Source organism: Rhipicephalus sanguineus, chromosome 6 (genome assembly GCF_013339695.2).
Source record: "Rhipicephalus sanguineus isolate Rsan-2018 chromosome 6, BIME_Rsan_1.4, whole genome shotgun sequence".
Lineage (NCBI taxonomy): Eukaryota > Metazoa > Arthropoda > Arachnida > Ixodida > Ixodidae > Rhipicephalus > Rhipicephalus sanguineus.
Window position 1 is genome coordinate 30116643 of NC_051181.1, and position 19960 is coordinate 30136602.

The 19960-nt window shown below is 47.3% G+C and overlaps 1 protein-coding gene across 1 annotated transcript in view; it reads right to left on the reverse strand.

Moving 5' to 3' along the window:
• LOC119397800 (sodium-dependent multivitamin transporter-like) overlaps window positions 1–3135 on the reverse strand; it is a 152833-nt gene extending 149698 nt beyond the window's left edge. Inside the window, exon 1 of the mRNA XM_049416468.1 lies at window positions 2778–3135. Coding sequence (XP_049272425.1) covers window positions 2778–3119 — 342 coding nt within the window. The 5' untranslated portion in view covers window positions 3120–3135. The remainder of the gene's footprint in view (window positions 1–2777) is intronic.
• Window positions 3136–19960: the final 16825 nt, after the last annotated feature.

Below are 19960 nucleotides of genomic sequence, written 5' to 3' on the forward strand. Positions count from 1 at the left end.
CTGTCGCGCTCGCACAAAACTGTGACCATTCGTGTTCGCGACAGAGAGGACGTCGTTTCTCTCGACCGCGTGAAACCGGCTCACCTCATGGACTAACTCGTTTTTGCTAACATTTGCTCGTTTTTTTTCCAGGCTCCGCGGTCTGGGGGGGGGGGGGGGGGGGCTCTTGTAGCGGGCGTTGATGCCGGTGACCGCGATCATTTTTATTTGTGTGCGCATACCAATTCTTACACAGAGGCGCACGGCGCATACGCGGTCAACATGCCTCACGCGCAGCGCCAACAACGTGTAGCGTACTCGCCCCAAGGAGCAGCGAGAAGCAAACACCTACACTCCTTGAAGTCTGGGCAAGAACTACTTTATTTTCTCAGAAAAACAGGCTTCGAAAGCGACGACACAAAAGGGGCGTGGCTGCGTATCTCCCGCGGCACGCCGGAGATACGGTGTGTCATTCTGCCAATAAAACCAGTTGTCAGTCCGCTTGTGTGTCCGTGTCGTCTCTCTTGTGGGTGTGTGTTCGCGGTGTTACTCCCTTAATCTACAGCGTATATATGACAGACTACGACAACACTATAGGTGCTTGAAGTCACGAGAAGGGTCGAACCTCGCCTTAACTGCGAAAGTTGCGGTTGTTACCCAAACCTGATGAATGCTGATGTGGTGCGCCATGGAGAAACCAAATTAGAGCGGGAGATTTTCGAAGCCGTCTTAATCGAGGATTATCAACATGACAAGTCCGTCACTGTGGCTTCGTTCTCTCTTTGAAATAAAGAAACGTCGCTATATATCGATAGCTACAGTTCAATATAGCGATATATATCGATATATTGCTCACGTCGCTATGCATATCGATAGCTACAGTTGCTTCCACTTCCTTCTAGTTTCTTCAACTTTTTCTTAGCCGGTTTGCACAGTTAACTGTGTACTCACGCTTCACATTGCTATTGCCTTTTGGGCATACATTTGTCACGTGTTATGTTGTCATGTGGTTTTATCGCGCCTGCCTCTGTTTTTTAACACGAAATTGGTCCATGCCGGGGTCCACCAAGACTTCAATGACGTTTTTCCGACGTGGAAATACGTCACTAAAATATAGACGAGAAATAAAAACGGAAGAAAAAGTTTCGTTGATGTGGATGACGTGGGAGCCGAACTCAATCTCTCTCCATGACAATAGGGGCCAGGCGCTCTACCCACTGCGCCACCGGTACACATGCTTAAGGCTCACAAACGCCCCTTATATATCTCACACCCCCCTCTGACGGCCTACTCGGATTGCAAGGGCGGTGTCTCCGTCTAGGAGCAGTAAAGTGAAGTACTCCATCACGACACTAACGAGAGCCGACAGGGACCGCTTCGCTAGTGCCAGCGCAGCGGAGGCTGGCTGGCACTAATTTCAACTCCCGTTTCGTTTCAACAGAGTTCGCGGGGGATAGATTCCGTGACTGCGCAGCTATCCACATTGTCTTTCGCGTCGTGTCAGAGTATGCCGCCTCGTCTCAAGCCTAGTAAAGCTTATACATGCAGCGACGGCATTTCTCAGCTGTCTACTATTTTGAGTGTGATGGCACCGACTAAAACAACTGTTGCATCAAGCGCCGCATAAAGGCAACGACGTTGACGTGCGAATCTCACGCGAGTGAGTGCTTTGGTGGAGAGAGACACGCCAGCACGACGCGGAACACGTTCGCGCGTTCACGGCTAAAGCTACGAGCACTTCCTCTTTCTTTCCTGAAGCGCTGTGTGGTGCTGTATTCACAAGCAGAAATGTACGTTATCCAATTCCTGGGGAGCGCACCCCTTGCCATTTCCCTCCTCAAAGGACGACAATTTCCATGAGCGCGTATTGAGTAGCAGTGTATATTATGTGCTTGTTGACGCCATCTTTGCCCGGGTTCATCCTATGCCCTGTCCGGGTGCATCTTAACTACTTCAGCTACCACGAAGGTTTAATCATGGTCATTGGCGTTGAGGCGTGCCACCAGGCGTCAACGTAGGTAAATCCACATCAAATGGTGCTATAGCCGCCAAAGACCAACAGACATTGTGCAAGCTTTCATTTATCAATGCACAATAAACATTCAACTGCTACTGTGAAGACACGTTTCACTTTCGTGTTATACCGATTCCTACAACTGAGGTATCAACCATGTCCTTTGCTGGTTGCCGAGAGTCTTGTGCTCATACGAAATGTGTATAGCTGCGGCCATGTTTTCCAATAAGTGTACACTGTTCTTAGTAGCGCTTGTTCCGTCTGTCTGGCATTTTCGTCCCGTCTAATGCCCTTCACTATCGACTGTCTTACGGATGGGTTACGGGGCCGCCATATTGGGCCGTGGCCTTGCCTGTTATTTTGTTCCTTGCAACAGTGCAACAGTGCTGCGGTAGGCACATACGCATTACAACGGCTGAGTTGCCACATTGGACGTTTCAGAACCCTATGAACTCACGTCGCTATATACAAACGTGTGATAACATTCGTTTAACAGGCCTAAGGTGGTGGCGCCCATGCGGCTTACGTGAAACCGTCAATACCAAAAAGTAAATACGAAGCGTGAGTACCCTATACTTCAAAGTAGGCCCATAACAGAGCTACAAGTAACGAGCTTGGTGGCATCGGCCAGAACTTGTTTCCAAATTATAATATCCACTCATCCATAACATTCATCGATGCACCATATATCGCTTTTTTTCCCACACCTATCGCTTTCCATGAAGCTTGTACAGTTTTATGCAATACTTCAACGCCAACGTGCACTAACTTGTGATTCACTTGCCTCGAATATCGACGTGATGCGCAGCCGGTACAGCACGGGTATGAAAACGTGGGTGGCTATCGGCAGGCACAGGAAAGGCCCCACGAAAGCCCAAATAAGGTGCCACCCGTAAGCGTAGTAGTGAGCGCTGAAGCCAACAAGACCCGTCGAAGAAAACAGCGATGCCGCGGATGACGCTGCTAGGGGAAGTATCTTCAATGCCCGGCTTCCAAGAAACATCTCCAACTTCACGGACGTGCTCTGAACAGGCAAAGTTCTCTTGCGCAAGGAGAAGTACATCCCCAGGATAAAGTTGCCTAGCACTAAAACTCCGAAAAGTGTGCAGTCTAGGATGGGGAGCATAGCGAACTTGTTCGTTTCGCTTTCAGCAGACTGGTACCATAACGACTCCGAACCTTTCGTCCTTATTGCAAGCTTTTGTTTCGCCATACAGCTGGATCTGTTGACGCTGCTGCGCGCCTATGAAAGGATGCAGGAAATGGTGTTCCACAACTGTACTTGTGCAAAGGTGGCGTTTGGCCTTGGATATTTACTGAAATCTTCTCACTAGTTAAATGCGCGCTCTCTTTCCTTTATCACCAGATTATCAAAAAATTTCAAATATGCCTTCAAAATGCCTGCCACCCAGGAAGCGCTGACTTTCATCAAGAAATATTTTTGATTATGCGCACAGCATTGCTTAATAACTTCGATGAGCAAGTTCACAGAAACGGATGTTAAGGATCAGGTTCGTCGCTTTATCATTTTTAGTCATTTCATAACTACAGCTAACGTGTAAATAGTTCAACTGCTAGAACCGCGTTACATAATTTTCTTTTCTCACTTTTACTTGTTCACTGAAACCTCTCATCGCTGCTCAATAAACGCCAATAGTACCACACAGATGTCAACTGCGACCCGGGTTGCCTGCGCACAACCTCTCTTCCTTTTTTACATGGATCTTTTTTGTAGCATTTGTTTAACAATCGAGCTCATTAAAAGCGCAGATGGATGAATGCGTTGGCAGTATGTTTGCAGAGCTTGCGCAACAATATATTTGGCGCTTTTTGAAACGCGTTCTGCAACAGTTTTTGTTCTGGTTGTATATCACAGAGCGTAAAACTAGTCAAATACCACATTTGCTCCACTTCATAGCAGAAGGTTCGCATTATGACGTCAGCGGCGTGTCAGCACTGGAATTTGGCTAAAGGGCAGCTTACGAGGTTTCAGCAATACAGCGCACGACAACGCTGCATCAAATTCCCAACGCAGCGATCCATACAGCGCGGCCATGTGCAAGCAAAGGATGCGCGTAGATCGCTCGGTGGCGATCGTGCCGTCAAAGTATGAATCACTTGCTGCGGCGCGAAGGTAGTCAAAACATTAAGGCAAGAGTCTTGAAGGTCTTATCTAGTCATGAAATTCAGATATGGCGGCATCAATACGAATGGTGCTGTCACTGATCCCGTTAATCGGGACGGCAATCGCTGGGCGGATTCTAAGGGCTGGCGTCAAGGCCCTCCGAAAACGCACCACGAAAGCGCGGACAATTGAGTTGGTCCTTTGGTGCGCCAGCGAACGCCGGTTGTGGTCCAAAGACCGAGTCAGAGCCGAGAGTTGACAACACAAACGAAACGAAATATATTCTCAGTTAAGGCAATACAAATAACACAAACACGTGCACACTCGGCTGGTACCAGTTACAACTTCACAATATAACTCAGATGGTGTTTACAACGGGAGCTAAACAAACAGATCACACGCTACAAATGCAATCGCATGCATTACAACTATTCAATGACCGTTAAAGTCCTGAATAAACAATGGCGTATCCAGTCCGCAATACTTGGACGGTAATCGAATGCTTCTCTTCAAGGAAACACTCACGCCAGCTCCAGCGTTGATCGTCGTAGCTCAACCGTCGTCGTGACTTGTCACGGCTCACACGGCGTCGTCATCCAATTCTTCCAGATCGACGAGCGACTGACCGCACACCATCATAAACACGTCTTCTTTGGCTAACGAAGCCACACTTCGCATAACTTCACCATCACCGGGCCGACTGACTCACTCCTGTCTCGACTGCACTACTCTCACTGACTGCACTGCCTGCACTACTCGACTCTCGTCGTTTGCACGCTTTTATCCCTTCTTCCCCGGTTTCTAGAAGCGTCGGGATGTTTCTTCTGCGTGCAGTACAGCTAAGCCTGGGGAAAGGGCGAGAGCTTTCTCGTAGGTTCGAATCGCGGCGGCATCGCTCGCGGATGCGTCCCCCCTTCCTTCTAGAAACATCCAGGATTTGCCGGGCGTTTGATCGCGTCGTCTGCGCCTGGCTCGATTGGGTGAGGAGGATGCGGCGCGCCGGCGTCTTTTGATGCTTGTTTTTTTTTCGTCTTTTCGCGCTTCTTGGCGAGCGGTTCGCGCCGTTCTGTCTCGTAGCAGTTTGAAAGCGGCCTCGCGCGCGCTTTATAACCCGCTAATTTGTGACACTGCCCCCCACTTCAAGAATATTATCACATAATATTCAAACAACACAAATTAGCGCACACATACACATCCAAAAATGTCCCACATACAGAGTCCATAACTCAGTCCACACACAATGCGCGTCACATTCATAATAGAACTCTTAATACAATTCACAGGGCATTTCAATGTCACGACATACAAAAGATAACACAAGTACATAAGTACAAAACACCAACATAGCTTTCATATAAACAATGCGAACGCACAAAGCTCTGCAACTATAATGCATATACAATTATATCAATAGCATTGTACACATAATGTTAAGTAAACGACACTCGGGCTCACTAGCCATACACACATGACACAGGGAATAATAACACTTCAACACTTTCAAACTCAAAACACTTCAAACAAATTCAATTCCAACACCCTGTCCTGCTCAAATAGACTCGCGCTTGCGCCCCTTCTTTCGGTGCTCGCTCGCTCTCTTTTTGTCCCTCTTCTTTTTCTTGCGAGCCGTTCCATTTGACGGTGCCGGAGGGGGCGTCTCTGCTGCCGTCGACACATTCGACACTAGCAAGGCGTGGTGGCTTTCATTAGAACGTTCTCGGTGTTTCGTCCACTTCTGCGCGCCGTGGTGTTTTGCTTGGACGACCACCTTCGTCATCTTTTGAGCCGCAGATGATGGTGGCCGCTCAGTTGCAATGTCACCTGCTCGGCGCGTCTTCACAGGCGGTACAGTGACCATTGGTGCCGCATTGTTGCCGTTCTCTGACGCCTCGGCTTCAGTATGAGCTCGGGTGACATCCTTCCTGAGATTCTCTTCCGCGGTTTCTTTTTGTCGCGGCTCCCGAACTGACGAGGGCTCCATCTTCGGGGCTTCTCCCAAACGTTCAGGATCGTATGGCCCTCGAGCTCCGTCGATGTTTCCCACGATTAGGTCAAACAGGGGGTTATCCATGCACAGGGCAGTAACTCTCCCGCTGAAGTAAGGGGTCTCAACCTCAATCTTGGCTTCGGGAAGCATTCGAATGGAACTATCAAGCAAGCGAACCGGTAGGGTATTGCCTGTGAATTCGCTCTCTCGGACCAATTTCTTTCGTACGATCACAGTAGTGCATCCACTATCTCTTAATACCGTGGCTTCCTTTCCACCAACTTTCCCCTTAACTGTCGGCATTTCTTTCTTTGTGTCTGTTGTCACCGCAGCACCAATGAAATGCATCTTCTTCCCGCTTTTCACATCGCACAATTCATCTTTGATACCTTCCGCTTCCTCTTTTGGCGGGGCATACGCACAAGCTGCTTGATGGGCTTTACTCGCATCGATTCGACATGCGTCTGCTTTGTGGCCAGTCTGTCCACATTTAAAACACTTCATCACACTGGGGCGTGAGAAGTTAGTCCGACAACTGTTAGCGCGATGGCCCACGCGGTTACACAGAAAGCATCGCGGAACACTCTCTGGTGCACGCTTGTTTTCTTCAAGTGCCGATTTCTTCGACTCCTCGTGAACTTCCTTTTTTACTTTGGCCAGATTCGTGCCACCTTGCGCTTCCAAGAATTGATCGGCCAATTCAAGCATGTCGTCAAGCGATTTAGCTTTCCTCTCTTTCAGATACAGCGACAGGCTCGGGTGGCAACTGGTGAGAAATTGCTCTCTGATTAGAAGCTCTCTAAGCTCACCGTACTCCTGTGCCGTCTCTGAAAGTTCGATCCACCTGTCAAAATAATGGCTTAGTCGCGCGGCATACTGCGTTGCCGTCTCGCCATCAGCTGGCTTTCCCGTACGGAACCGATCTCGGAAGCCTTCCACGGTGAATCGAAATCGCTTCAGCAAAGCAGCTTTTACTCTTCCGTAATTAGCTGCATCGGAAGGTGTCATCCTACCGTACACACTGAGCGCTTCGCCACTCAAACAAGTGCTCAAAGCAGTTGCCCATTGCTGTTCCGGCCAATTTTGGCTTCTCGCTATTGTCTCAAACCTGTGCAGGTATGCATCAAGGTCATCTTTCCTTTCATCAAACGCCACAAGCAGTTTGCTTGGGTTCAATCGGAAGCTATGATCTTCCCTTTCGCTGCTCTCCACTCTAGCTTGCACGGGAGTCTCTGTGCGCTGCTGCAAACGGAGCCGTTCGAGTTCCAATTCGTGCTGCCGTTGCCTTTCTCTCTCAGCCATCTCAGCTTGCATCTGTCTCTCTTGCGCCTCTCTTTCTTCCTTCAACTGTCGCTCCTTCGCCTCTCGCTCTTCTTTCTCCCTCTCAGCTGCTAGCCTCACTCTCTCCAGCTCTGCTGCTCTCTCTTCCTTGGCCCTTTCAGCTGCCAACCTCTCTTTCTCTAGTTCTGCTTCTCTCTCTTTGTTAGCCCTCTCAACCGCCTCCTTTTCCTTTTGGCTCACCCACTTTCGTAGTTCGGCCCCAGAAAGACCCATCTTCTCACCAAGGGCAACTAACTTCTCGAGATCCATGATGCCCGTCAAACAAAACCTAGCCGCGTGCACAATACCTCTGCCTAACTTCGAATACCAGTACACTCTCTGCACACAGGTTAGCGAGAACGCGGTGCAACACTCAAAAATCGTTCGCAAGCACTATCAACGTCTCAAGGCTCTTTCTCCCTACTTTGGACACACTTTTGCACCAAAAAGGTCCTGTGTCGCGGACGCCAGAATAATTGTCACTGATCCCGTTAATCGGGACGGCAATCGCTGGGCGGATTCTAAGGGCTGGCGTCAAGGCCCTCCGAAAACGCACCACGAAAGCGCGGACAATTTAGAGTTGGTCCTTTGGTGCGCCAGCGAACGCCGGTTGTGGTCCAAAGACCGAGTCAGAGCCGAGAGTTGACAACACAAACGAAACGAAATATATTCTCAGTTAAGGCAATACAAATAACACAAACACGTGCACACTCGGCTGGTACCAGTTACAACTTCACAATATAACTCAGATGGTGTTTACAACGGGAGCTAAACAAACAGATCACACGCTACAAATGCAATCGCATGCATTACAACTATTCAATGACCGTTAAAGTCCTGAATAAACAATGGCGTATCCAGTCCGCAATACTTGGACGGTAATCGAATGCTTCTGTTCAAGGAAACACTCACGCCAGCTCCAGCGTTGATCGTCGTAGCTCAACCGTCGTCGTGACTTGTCACGGCTCACACGGCGTCGTCATCCAATTCTTCCAGATCGACGAGCGACTGACCGCACACCATCATAAACACGTCTTCTTTGGCTAACGAAGCCACACTTCGCATAACTTCACCATCACCGGGCCGACTGACTCACTCCTGTCTCGACTGCACTACTCTCACTGACTGCACTGCCTGCACTACTCGACTCTCGTCGTTTGCACGCTTTTATCCCTTCTTCCCCGGTTTCTAGAAGCGTCGGGATGTTTCTTCTGCGTGCAGTACAGCTAAGCCTGGGGAAAGGGCGAGAGCTTTCTCGTAGGTTCGAATCGCGGCGGCATCGCTCGCGGATGCGTCCCCCCTTCCTTCTAGAAACATCCAGGATTTGCCGGGCGTTTGATCGCGTCGTCTGCGCCTGGCTCGATTGGGTGAGGAGGATGCGGCGCGCCGGCGTCTTTTGATGCTTGTTTTTTTTCGTCTTTTCGCGCTTCTTGGCGAGCGGTTCGCGCCGTTCTGTCTCGTAGCAGTTTGAAAGCGGCCTCGCGCGCGCTTTATAACCCGCTAATTTGTGACAGGTGCAAAAAAAAAAAACTTATGCAACTAGCTCAAACGTCACCTGATACCCAAGCGCATGTATGTGAGCCGACGGCGTACCGAAAGTATCAAAAATGCGAGATAAGATGGCATCGCCATGACTCGGCGATAGTCTGCGACGTCATCACTGACTGTCAAAAATTTTGACGTAGCCATGATGTCATTATAACATCACAACATGTAATCACACGATATCTTCGATTGGTGAAAGGCGGCAGTGCAAAACCAAGTAAGGTGCGGAAAGCTTTCGACTGAGGGGGTGGGGGAGGATCCATGCAATCGACTGAGAAGAAAATCACAACAAAATGGCGGCTTTTGCCTCCGAGTCCTCTTAGGCGAATACATAGGAAATGTGTGAGTTTTGAAAAGCAACCTGCCCTTTCTTAAGGGGAAGCACGCGCTTCGAGAGTGCAAATTTGCACGCACACCTGTGCATGCTGCTTCTTGAAGGTCACTGACCAGGGTACATGGCATCGATGTTTCAGGAACTTCCGCCACTGCATTCGCGCTGAGAAGCAAAACAGAAAGAAAAGGAAAAAAATTCGGCAGGTCCCACACCTTGTGGGAATCGGTTTCATGCGAAGCAGTCAGCAAGTAGCTGTCTGTACTACATTTCTTGGCTTTGAGCCAAGCGTTATGAGGTGGAACGATGTGCTGTTGTAAATCGAATAGTCCTCTGTAGATCCTGGGCTTAACAGGCACGAACACTACACTGGCATTTAAAGGGAAACTTATGGTCTGACGTAACGTCCGCACTCACGTTAGAACACATACGTCAGTATTATCGAAATGAAGTGCACTTTACGCTGCGATGATGTGAATATCCTACGTAGCATTCGTTAGCGTATTCCTCCGAAATAGATACACGCTTGAATATAGCTTGCTGAGTCATAGGAATACATATGTAACTTTAATAGGCTGTTATAAAAGCGGAGCCAACACTGGAACCCAATTCATGACACCTCTTTCATAGGAATACGTAGATAGTGTTTACTGCCTTGGTAAAAAATTACGTAGCCATCAACTGCAACCACAAGTGACGTTGCACCGATACGACGCCTCCACAGGATATCTTTCCAAAGCAGTTTCACGACCTGATTTGGCTCAGTGGTAGAATACTTGTCTGCCATACAGAATTCCTGGGTTTTATTCCCGCTGGTATTATGACTTTTTAGTCTTTGCATTCGTCGGGTCAACGCTGCCGAAGCCGGATTTTCTTAATGCTCTCCCATTTTAATTACCTATATCTGTTCTCGTCTTTCCTAGTCGATATACGCAGTGTATCGTATATGGCCCATACCCGCTTTCCAAGGGCCATCGTAATCGGGTATGAGCCACACGGGACTGAGAGAAAGGGTTCCATGACGTACGCAACAGCCATGTCACATTATTGACGTTATGACCATACACTAACATCCTCGTACGCAAATTTTAGTATGTGTCAAGTTGAAGAGTCGACCACGAGAGTGCCCTGACGTAGGCGGCTAGACAGATAGAAAGACAGAAACGGTCATACTTTGCTTCGTTAGGGAATGCTTCGCATTTAATTATGCGCATCTGTGTGATCTATGTGCATACGTAATGCATCTCATATTTGTTACCTGATGTATTAAACATCACCTTTTTTTCGGCTTTACATTGAGTGCACACCGCAATTTTTGTATAATGTTCACCTTACTGTATACGTTATTGTAAATGGTGTATGAAATGAACGGGGCAGGGGCCTAGTCAGGCTTTTTTAGCCTGTCCTCTGGCTCCGCAGGAAATGCCCTGAAATAAAATCTTTATTTAGACCGGAACAAAGAGGGTTTGACACAGGGCGGTGATAAAAACGCCAGGCCTGCGCGGAAAGCGCAGCACAGTCACAGCGAAAGCTGGAAGAGCGGCATTTCTAGAGCCCGTTATAAACTCTCTTGTGGCTACTAATACAAGTGCACTAGCAACGTACCCATTATACACCACAAATCATAATTTTTGGGAAGTTAGAAGCACCCACCACGATATTATTCGTCATTCTGCAGAGAAGCGAAGTACCATCTGTAAGGCATTACGCACACTTTCTTGATGCGACGGTTGATGACGATGAATAATTATGGCTGACCCATTTGTAATGGGTTGGAAGCTTTAAACAACCAACTAGTTACAAAATTCGCATCGTGTGACGCCCGGTCGTTATTTCACTCTCCCACCACGCTGTATAACATAAGTAAACGTGAGAAAGAGAGAGAGAAAGACAGGGAAAGAACTTTACTGAGACCCTGAGGAAATGAATCATGGGAGCCTTATGGGCTTCCTTGGCAACCAACAGAAGTGCACTTGTGAGGAACCAACTACGCTATAAATCATCATAATTTCTGTGAAGTAGGGAAGCAGCCACTATGCAATTTTTCGTCTTTCTGTGGAGAACCATGGTACCCGCTAAACACGTGTAAGGCATAATGTTTACTTTTTTGATGCTGTGGCTGATGACGATTCGCATTGTGCGACGCCTGGTTACAGAATTCGCGTTGTGTGACGCCTGGTTGTTATTTTACTCTTCTACAACACAACGTTACATATGTTAATGTGGTTCCTTCATGGCATGAAGCCTGTGTAGGGTCTTTTTGCAAAGCCGTTTGAAGCACCGGCATGGCTCTGAGGTAGAACAATGGGCTCACACGCAGGGGGCCTAGGTTCGAACCTCATTCTATCCCGGATATTTTTCCTTATTCAGTTTTTTTAAAGACGATAGTCTTTCTTGGGGAACTTAAACGCAGAAATTTTGGTCTGTCTGTCCGTCTGTTTGTCTCTCTGTCACCCGATTCAGCCACCCGGCCAAAGTTGAACCACTTGCTTACCGCCCACCCAGCTTGAACTGGTACGGCTGTTCATACTTGTGAACGTTGTCGATCAAAAAGTAAATATTACGCATATCTGAGGCGCAACATCACTAGGTAAGTATTAGATGGCGTGTTCCTTTAATAGAAATACATAGATACGTAATTCTAAAGACCCTAGTTTCTTAAGCTGCGGCTGCGGCTGCGCAGGAAATGCGGCTGCGCTGAAAATGTTATGCTATGCGCGCCGACGAACGCCCTCTGCCACGGAGGAAGGAAACCCTCTGCACAAGCTCATGTTTCCTGATGTATTGCCAGATGGCGTCCATATCTCACGGAGCGTAGACGCAGCGCCACCTCTATCGTCTTTAAACGGCATTTGCAGCGGACATGGAGGAATAAAAAAAACTAGGAGGGAGCATCACGTGACAATTTTGAAGCCCAGCAAAAAAATGTAACAGGGGCATGCTGCGAAATGAGCACACTCACGTGATTGAGTTTTGGAGTACGAGGGGGGAGCGGCGTTCGAGGAGGTTGGCTTGTGCACGCTAGGCGCGCGCGCTAGTCAAATTTTGTTTTTGTTCATGAGCCCGCCAAGAAAGGAAATGAAACAAGAGCATCATGGGAAATGAGCCTCGAACGCGAGGAGCAAGCGGCTTCAGAGGAGGCTGGCTTGTGGATGCTAGACGTGCTCCCTCCTATTTTTTTTTCTTTCCTCCATGGCAGCGGAGCACGCAGATACGCGGCCAATTTTTTCTCTGGGCGAGTGCGTGATAGGGGAACGCGGTGTAACAGCCAGGTGCGGAAGGCGCGCGTCGCAGAGCTATTTTAGGTTTTTATTAGCGTGATGCTATGAGCGAGGCCGACGCTTTTACGACGCTTGGGCAAATGTCGCCACCTCGCGGTGCTTTAAGGCATTCACCTAGTTCTGCGTCCAATATGCGACGCTTTTCTAGCTATCACACCTCGTTCTCCGATTACGCTTTCACCGTTAACTACTACAGCTACCACAAGGGTTTGTTTAATCATTTAACATGGACGTTAGTCGTCGGGATGGAGATGTACCACCAATCATCAAAGTGGTACGTACACGTTAAACGGTGCCATTAGCCGCCAGACATCACTATGCATTGTGCAAACTCTCGTATATCAATGTACAGTAAACATTCAGTTCCTTCTGTAAGGGCACGCTTTACTTTCGCGTTATTCAGATTCCTATGCTGGAGAAATCAACCATGTTTTTTTCTTATTTCGCGCCACAGTGGCTACGGACAGCGGCGGCGGCGGCGGCGGCGGACAACTACGGCGCCAAACACGGCCCTTGTTGTGATCTCATAACAGCTTTCGCTGTAAAAATAGGTCTCTGACGCTCGTCTGGCTGTCGCACCGCGTTTCCTGCTCGCCCTGTGAGAATTAACGGCCAGGACAGAGGGAAGACACGATGCACGTATCGTTTCTCTTCGCGTTTCATGGCGCTTTAAAGGAGTGCATATCGAGTATCAGTGTTTATTATGTGATCGATGCCATCTTTGCGCGGGATGTACCGTATGCGGTGTTCACGTATATGTTATGCACATTAGCTACCGCAAGGGTTAAATCATGATCATGGGTGTTAGTCGTCGGGACGGATATGTGCCACTAGGCGTCAACGTGGGTGCATGCACATCAAGCGGTGCTGTATCTGCCAAAGAACAGTAGACATTGTACAACCTCTCAGACATCAATGCGCTATAAACACTTTAGTTCTATGACGACACGTTTCACATTCTTGTTATATCAATTCGTATGATGGAGGGATCATTCATCTTTTTTTATAAGTTAACTGTAAATTCGTAAGAGTTTCGTTGTCATTATTGTCTGTTAGGTCACATTAATACTGTGTCTAGCAAATAAAAACGAGCCCTTAAAAGCCATCTTCTTTCCTTCAATCATAGCGAGGGTCTCGTTCTGGCAGGCTTGATGCCTTCATGTAGTATGCGAGGGATTATTGGTCAGCTGCCAGCTCGTAAAAAGATCACGTGCTACGTGACGCCAAAAGGCAGAAGAAAGAGTGTTCCACACTCGCCGCCATGGTTGCGATCGGCGCTGACTAACACTTCTAGCTTTAAAAGCAATATATACCCTATAAAGTGGACGGGGGCATGACCGCCGTCGTAGCTAAGTGGTAGTGCATCGGACGCGTTATTCGAAGGTCGCAGGTTCGGTCCGTGCCAGCGGGAAGTTATCTTTTCGTCCACTTTACTTTCTTCACATTTATATTCCAATTATTACAAATGACGTCGCCTATTCTTTTCTTGGTATTATTGCCTGTTAGTTCACATTAATACTGTGTCTAACTACGTCATGTCGCCTTACTTTAGAGTTAGTCAATCAGATTCCTTCTTGTACAATTCTAGCTTATCAGCAATTCACTTTAACGCGCGTAGTCTAAAAAGAAATCATGATGAAATCAACGCACTTCTACATTCTTCCAAAAATTCCTTTTCCCTCGTCTGCATGTCCGAAACATTGCTTTCACCTGAAGATAAAAATTTCACATCATCTCCCCCTACGGGCAACCATGGTGGGATCCGAAAGCATCGCGGGGAGTGCGCATCGAGTTTCCGTTTCTCTTATGTGACTTATGAGACGGTGGTTGTCGAGGCGTTTGAATTACCGCTTGCCGACGCTTACGTTTACGTTCGGCTTCCCGAGCCTTCCTCTGCTTCGCGGTGGTGGCGCTGTTGCTGCAACTAGTGCCGACGTTGACGTTGTTCATGATGTTTCGCACACCGTTGCACAGATGGAGAATGACGGAAACACAGCGAGCGAGCGCTTTCGCGGCCTCACAGCTTCGAGATTCGCTTGCCGGCGTTGCCGTTTACGTTCAGCTTCGCGAGCGTCCATAGCGCCGTTGCGAAGGAGAGTGCAACGGGAGCGAGAGCGCACCGCATTGTATACGAGCGCAGAGCTGTGGCGGAGAGAGAGAAACGAAGCGGAGGCAGCGCTCACGCCACCTCCTCCATCCCACCTCGTCGCCTTCACGCGAGGAGTGGGGGCAGAGTTGGCGCATGCGCAGTATGGTTGCGGACGCCCCAGAGCAGACACTGCCCCGAGCACAAGATGCTTTCGCATCTAAAACTTGTTCGGCTTACAAGGATGTTTGTCAAAATACTGCAATCGCAAATCGTGTAGTCACGTTGGCACAGCCAGCTTTATTTCTCCTACTTTACATTATAAGCGTAGATCTGATCTTCATATTGTTGTCGATAGCTGCGAATCCGTTTGGATAGAACTAGATCATCAGCAGATAATACTAATAAACTTATTCTTGGCGCTATCTATCGTTCACCTTCATCGTCAGTCTTACAGTTTTGTTGAAGTTTCGACGCTGTCCTTCAAACTTTATATCTTGAACGTAAGAATGTAGTTATTTTGGGGTATATGAACATTGATTTACTCGATGATGCTACTAATCGCACTGAGTACGCAAACTGTTTTCAAGATTTTGGGTACGAATCGTTAATCACTCTTCCTACTAGATGCATTCCTGGGCGCAGTAGCACACTCATTGATCATGTCATTTCTAACTTCCTTTCACCTGAAAACTGCTGTGTCCTTAAGGTGAACATTACTGATCATTATCCTGTTTTCCTTTCATATGGAAGTTTCATGCATAATCGTGATTTAGGATTCACAAAAACAATTTTAAACAAAGAGCAGTTTGTGATCCACATACTGTTACATACTGTTAAATCCACATACTGTTAAAATAGCCAAAAAATTATTACGAAGGCAAAATAACGTGTGCTGGCAACAACTCTAAAGAACAATGGCAAATTATTAATTCTTTCTTAAACAAGAGCACGTCTCAATTAACTCTTACTGAACTTCAAACTTCAGACCGCGTCTTAGATCAGCCAGTCGACATTGCGAATGAATTCAATTCATTTTTTTGCAATCAAGGTTCTACTCCACCATAACCTTGAATCAACCTTGAGTAGGTTCTTAACAATCATTTTACCTTTTTCCGACAGATCCGAACGAAATAATCCGCATTATTCGGAAACTCAGTCACTACTGCCGGACTTGATGGAGTTCACTCGTCCAACAACAGGTTAATAGCTAACCATATTGCCGTCCCTCTATCCCGCGTTATCAATCTAATTTTCAAGACCGGGTCATTTCCATTACAGTTAAAAAAGGCCAAAATCATTCCAGTGTTCAAGAAAGGTGACAGGACATGCATTTCAAATTATCGCCCAATTGCTATTTTATCAGCTTTTAGTAAAGTAATAGAGAAGTGTATTGAGAAACGCATCACTAATTACTTGTCTAATTTTTCTATTTTAACTTCTCATCAGTTCGGCTTCCGACCAACTTTTTCTACCAATCTTGCTGTGCTAACTTTTACTGATAAGATTAAAAGAGCTATTGATTTTGGTGAATTTGCTGGAGCATTGTTCATTGACTTAACCAAAGCTTTTGACTCCCTTAATCACAGCATCCTGGAAACCAAACTTAAGTCTATTGGTATTGTTGGGCCTGCATTAACACTAATTAAAAGCTACCCATGCGATCGACAACAGGCTGCTCATGTTCGCTCTACATTATCAAACATTTTGACTACCAATCACAGCGTTCCTCAAGGATCCATTCTTCGCCATCTTTTATTTTTTATTTACATGAATGACCTTCCTCAAGCAGTTACTAACAGAACCTTTACGCTGATGACACTACCATACTTGCCTCTGACAAATCCATTCACTCTTTGACGCTAAAATTACAGGAAGACATAAATCAAGGAAAGAAGTGTTAATTTTAAGGGCTCGTTTTTTCTTTGTTATACACAACATTAATGAGCACTAACAGACAATAATGCCAAGGAAAGTATAGGGGATGTTATTAGTAGTAAATGTAAGGTAAATGTGAAGAAAGAAAAGTAGACGAAAAGATAATTTGCCGCGGGCAGGGACCGAACGTGCGACCTTCGAATAACGCGTCCGATGTTCTACCAACTGAGCTGCCGCGGCGGCCGTCCGCCCGTCCACTTTAAAGGGTATATATGCACAGTACATCTAAACGCGGGAGCGTCAGTCAGCGCCGCCAGTAGCCATGACGGCGAGTGTGGAACACTCTTTTTCTGCCTGTTGCGGTCACGTAGAACGCGAACTTATTACGAGCTGGCAGCTGACCAATAATCCCTCGCATACCACCTGAAAGCATCAAGTCTGCCAGAACGAGACCCTCGCTATGAATGGAGGAAAGAAGTGTTAATTTTAAGGGCTCGTTTTTTTTTTGTTATAGACAATATTAATGAGCACTAACAGACAATAATGCCAAGGAAAGTATAGGGGATGTTATTAGTAGTAAATGTAAGGTAAATGTGAAGAAAGAAAAGTGGACGAAAAGATCACTTGCAGCGGGCAGGGACCGAACCTGCGACCTTCGAATAACGCGTCCGATACCAACTGAGCTACCGCGGCGGCCATCCGCCCGTCCACTTAAGAAATACATAAATAGAATGTTAAGCTGGGGCCATTGTAACTCCCTCAGTATTAATCCTACAAAAACTAAGTTCATAATATTCCACTCAAATAACAAATTTCTTCCATCCAGTTAGGAGTGGGTCGATGGAGGTGATCCCGATGGTTCGGATGATCGTGGCGACACGTTGAAGGACTGGACAGGCTCGGTTGTTCAGATCCTGGCAAACTTGAGTTTATTTACACACTTGATGACACTGTATGACAAAACAAAGGCCGGGGCGGCCACTGAACAGCTGTCGCGACAACAACTGGGCTGGGCCCGCACCGAGCGTTCAAGCCCTTAAGAGAATATCTCTAAGTCCTTCGTCCCTGGATCAGAGTCGGCGCCAAGCACGACCTCTGTCCCCTCCGCAATCTCTCCGTCGAGCACCAAGCTCCCTCCTCTCCTCTCCTAGTTATTCCTTTAAATCCACCCTGTCTCGTCTGAGACCGCCTTACGGGACCAACCCTTTTCGGTACTCCACCAATGAAGCAGAGAACTTTGTTTCTCTCAGAGACGTGTCTCCGCCTCCACGTTCCCACGTTTTGCTGCCCTCACTATGCGGCAAGCCAACTAAAACGCCATCAATCACATACACAGTCAACGTACACTGAAATGCACCACACCAACGTGCCGCGCCCAGTTTACTATGCCGTCTCGAACCTTGCCTGCGACAAGATGCCGCCGCCTGTAGCAATTACTGCAAAACCACATCGGTGCTCCTTCAGTGAGGACCGTCGCGACGGCGACACATTGGTTACGTTGTCAGTCTCCGTGAGATCGCTTCCGCCGTACGGGTGACTCCGCCGCGAAAGGAGCGGTCGACAAAAGGTCGCGGGGTTCGGCTACAAAGGCGAGGGTAGAGGCGAACGGCCTAATGGCCCTTCCGAGCGCCCCTTTTCCGTCATGCGCCGTCTGCGATTAGTCACCGTTGATCCGTACTGGGGAAATCGTCCCCCGAACATAACTCATCCCAAGTCACCATCAAACTAGCGACATGCTTATTGCTCCTGACATTGAATGCTCTTTCTTGGGAGTTATTCTTGACAACAACCTAAAATATCCTATGTTACCCACTTAAGAAAAAAACTAGCATTATTCTAGAATAAAACTAGTTTTAATCAGGGTACGTGACTATTTTAACACTTCGACTTTAATCAAATTATATTACGATTTCATTCACGGTCATATTAATGATTGTAACACTACATGGGGGAGGACATTCCTAACCCATTTATCTCCCATTCAGCAGATTCAGAACCAAGCCATTACAATAATAACTTACAGTTCATATCGCAGTATTGCATCATCATTACTACACAACTTTGACATACTTCCTATTGCCAGTTAAATTAAATACCGTCTCACCATTACCCTATTCAAGTCATTCATCCATCTTGTACCATCATGTCTTTTGTCCTGATGGTCTTAGCAACTGTAACCCAACTAGATTTTCTTCAAAGGGAAATTTTTTATTATCGTCTATCCGTAATAATTATGGTCGTCACACTTCTTATTTTCTTGCTTTATCCATATGCAATTCATCACCATCCCACATGAAACAATGTTCTACGATCGGTTTATTTAAAAAACAATTGTATTCCTATTTTCTTAAGCAGTACTGCCACGAATGTTAAAAATTTTCCGATTGTTGCTGGGTGATTCCACGTAAGATCGAACAAACGATGGCTGGTAGACCTCTTAAATTTATCTCAGAATGTTATATATTATTGCCTGATGAGTGGAAAGAAGAGATCCGCAATTTGTCTTGCCGCCAAAAATTTTTTTCGAAGCACAGGAAATCAATAATGACGAAGAGGTGGAGTGGAGCGCTCATCCGCTCTGCTGTTTTGGCCAACTTTTGTTAAGAATTGGAGGGGCCCACGCGGCGGAGGCAACGCTTAGGCCGCACTGGCACTGCGCTGGTGATGACAGTAGACGACGCCGACACAGTGAAGGGCAATGGCCGAGCGCCCTTTCAGCGTTCGCCAGCCAAAGCTCAGTCGTCATCCTGGAGACGCTGGTTCCGCTTGGGTAGCACGTCGTTGCGCCAACGCCAGGCTACGAGGAGAATCTTGACGTAGTGTGTGCGTCCAGGGGGGAGCCTGCAGCGACCTTGAGCCAGGAACTCGGCAGGCCGCTACTCCCGCGCCCTGGACGCCATCTTCTCCCAGCCACGCCTGACGCGTTCCACCACTGTTCTTTTTTCCAACACCCGTGGATGGTGCTCATTGGTTCAGTCTCCCGCATGCTGCCACGTGCCGCAGGTCACCTTCTTCGTCGTGTTCTTCTGCACATCATCACACGATCATTTGTGAGGCAAGCGTTTGCAGTGTAGAAGCCAGGCTCAATGCCAACTTGCTTCAAAATATCGAATGTGCTCCTGTTGCCATTATTGAAATGACAGACACCGTCATACAAAGCACATTTGATGATTTACAGGGTCACATACGTGTCCTTGAGGTGTACGGCGTTGCGCGTCCACGTGTTTAGAAATTTATGACTTTTATGATTAAAGATACTTGATATGATTGTTAAATAACCAACAAAATACTGCATATCAAGCTAACTTTATGATGCGCACAAAACTGGCACTTTCAGTTTCGGTTTCTTATATGATGGTGTGTAAAACATTTTTGCTTGTCTCTTTTGAAGGAAACTGCGTACACAGAAACTTT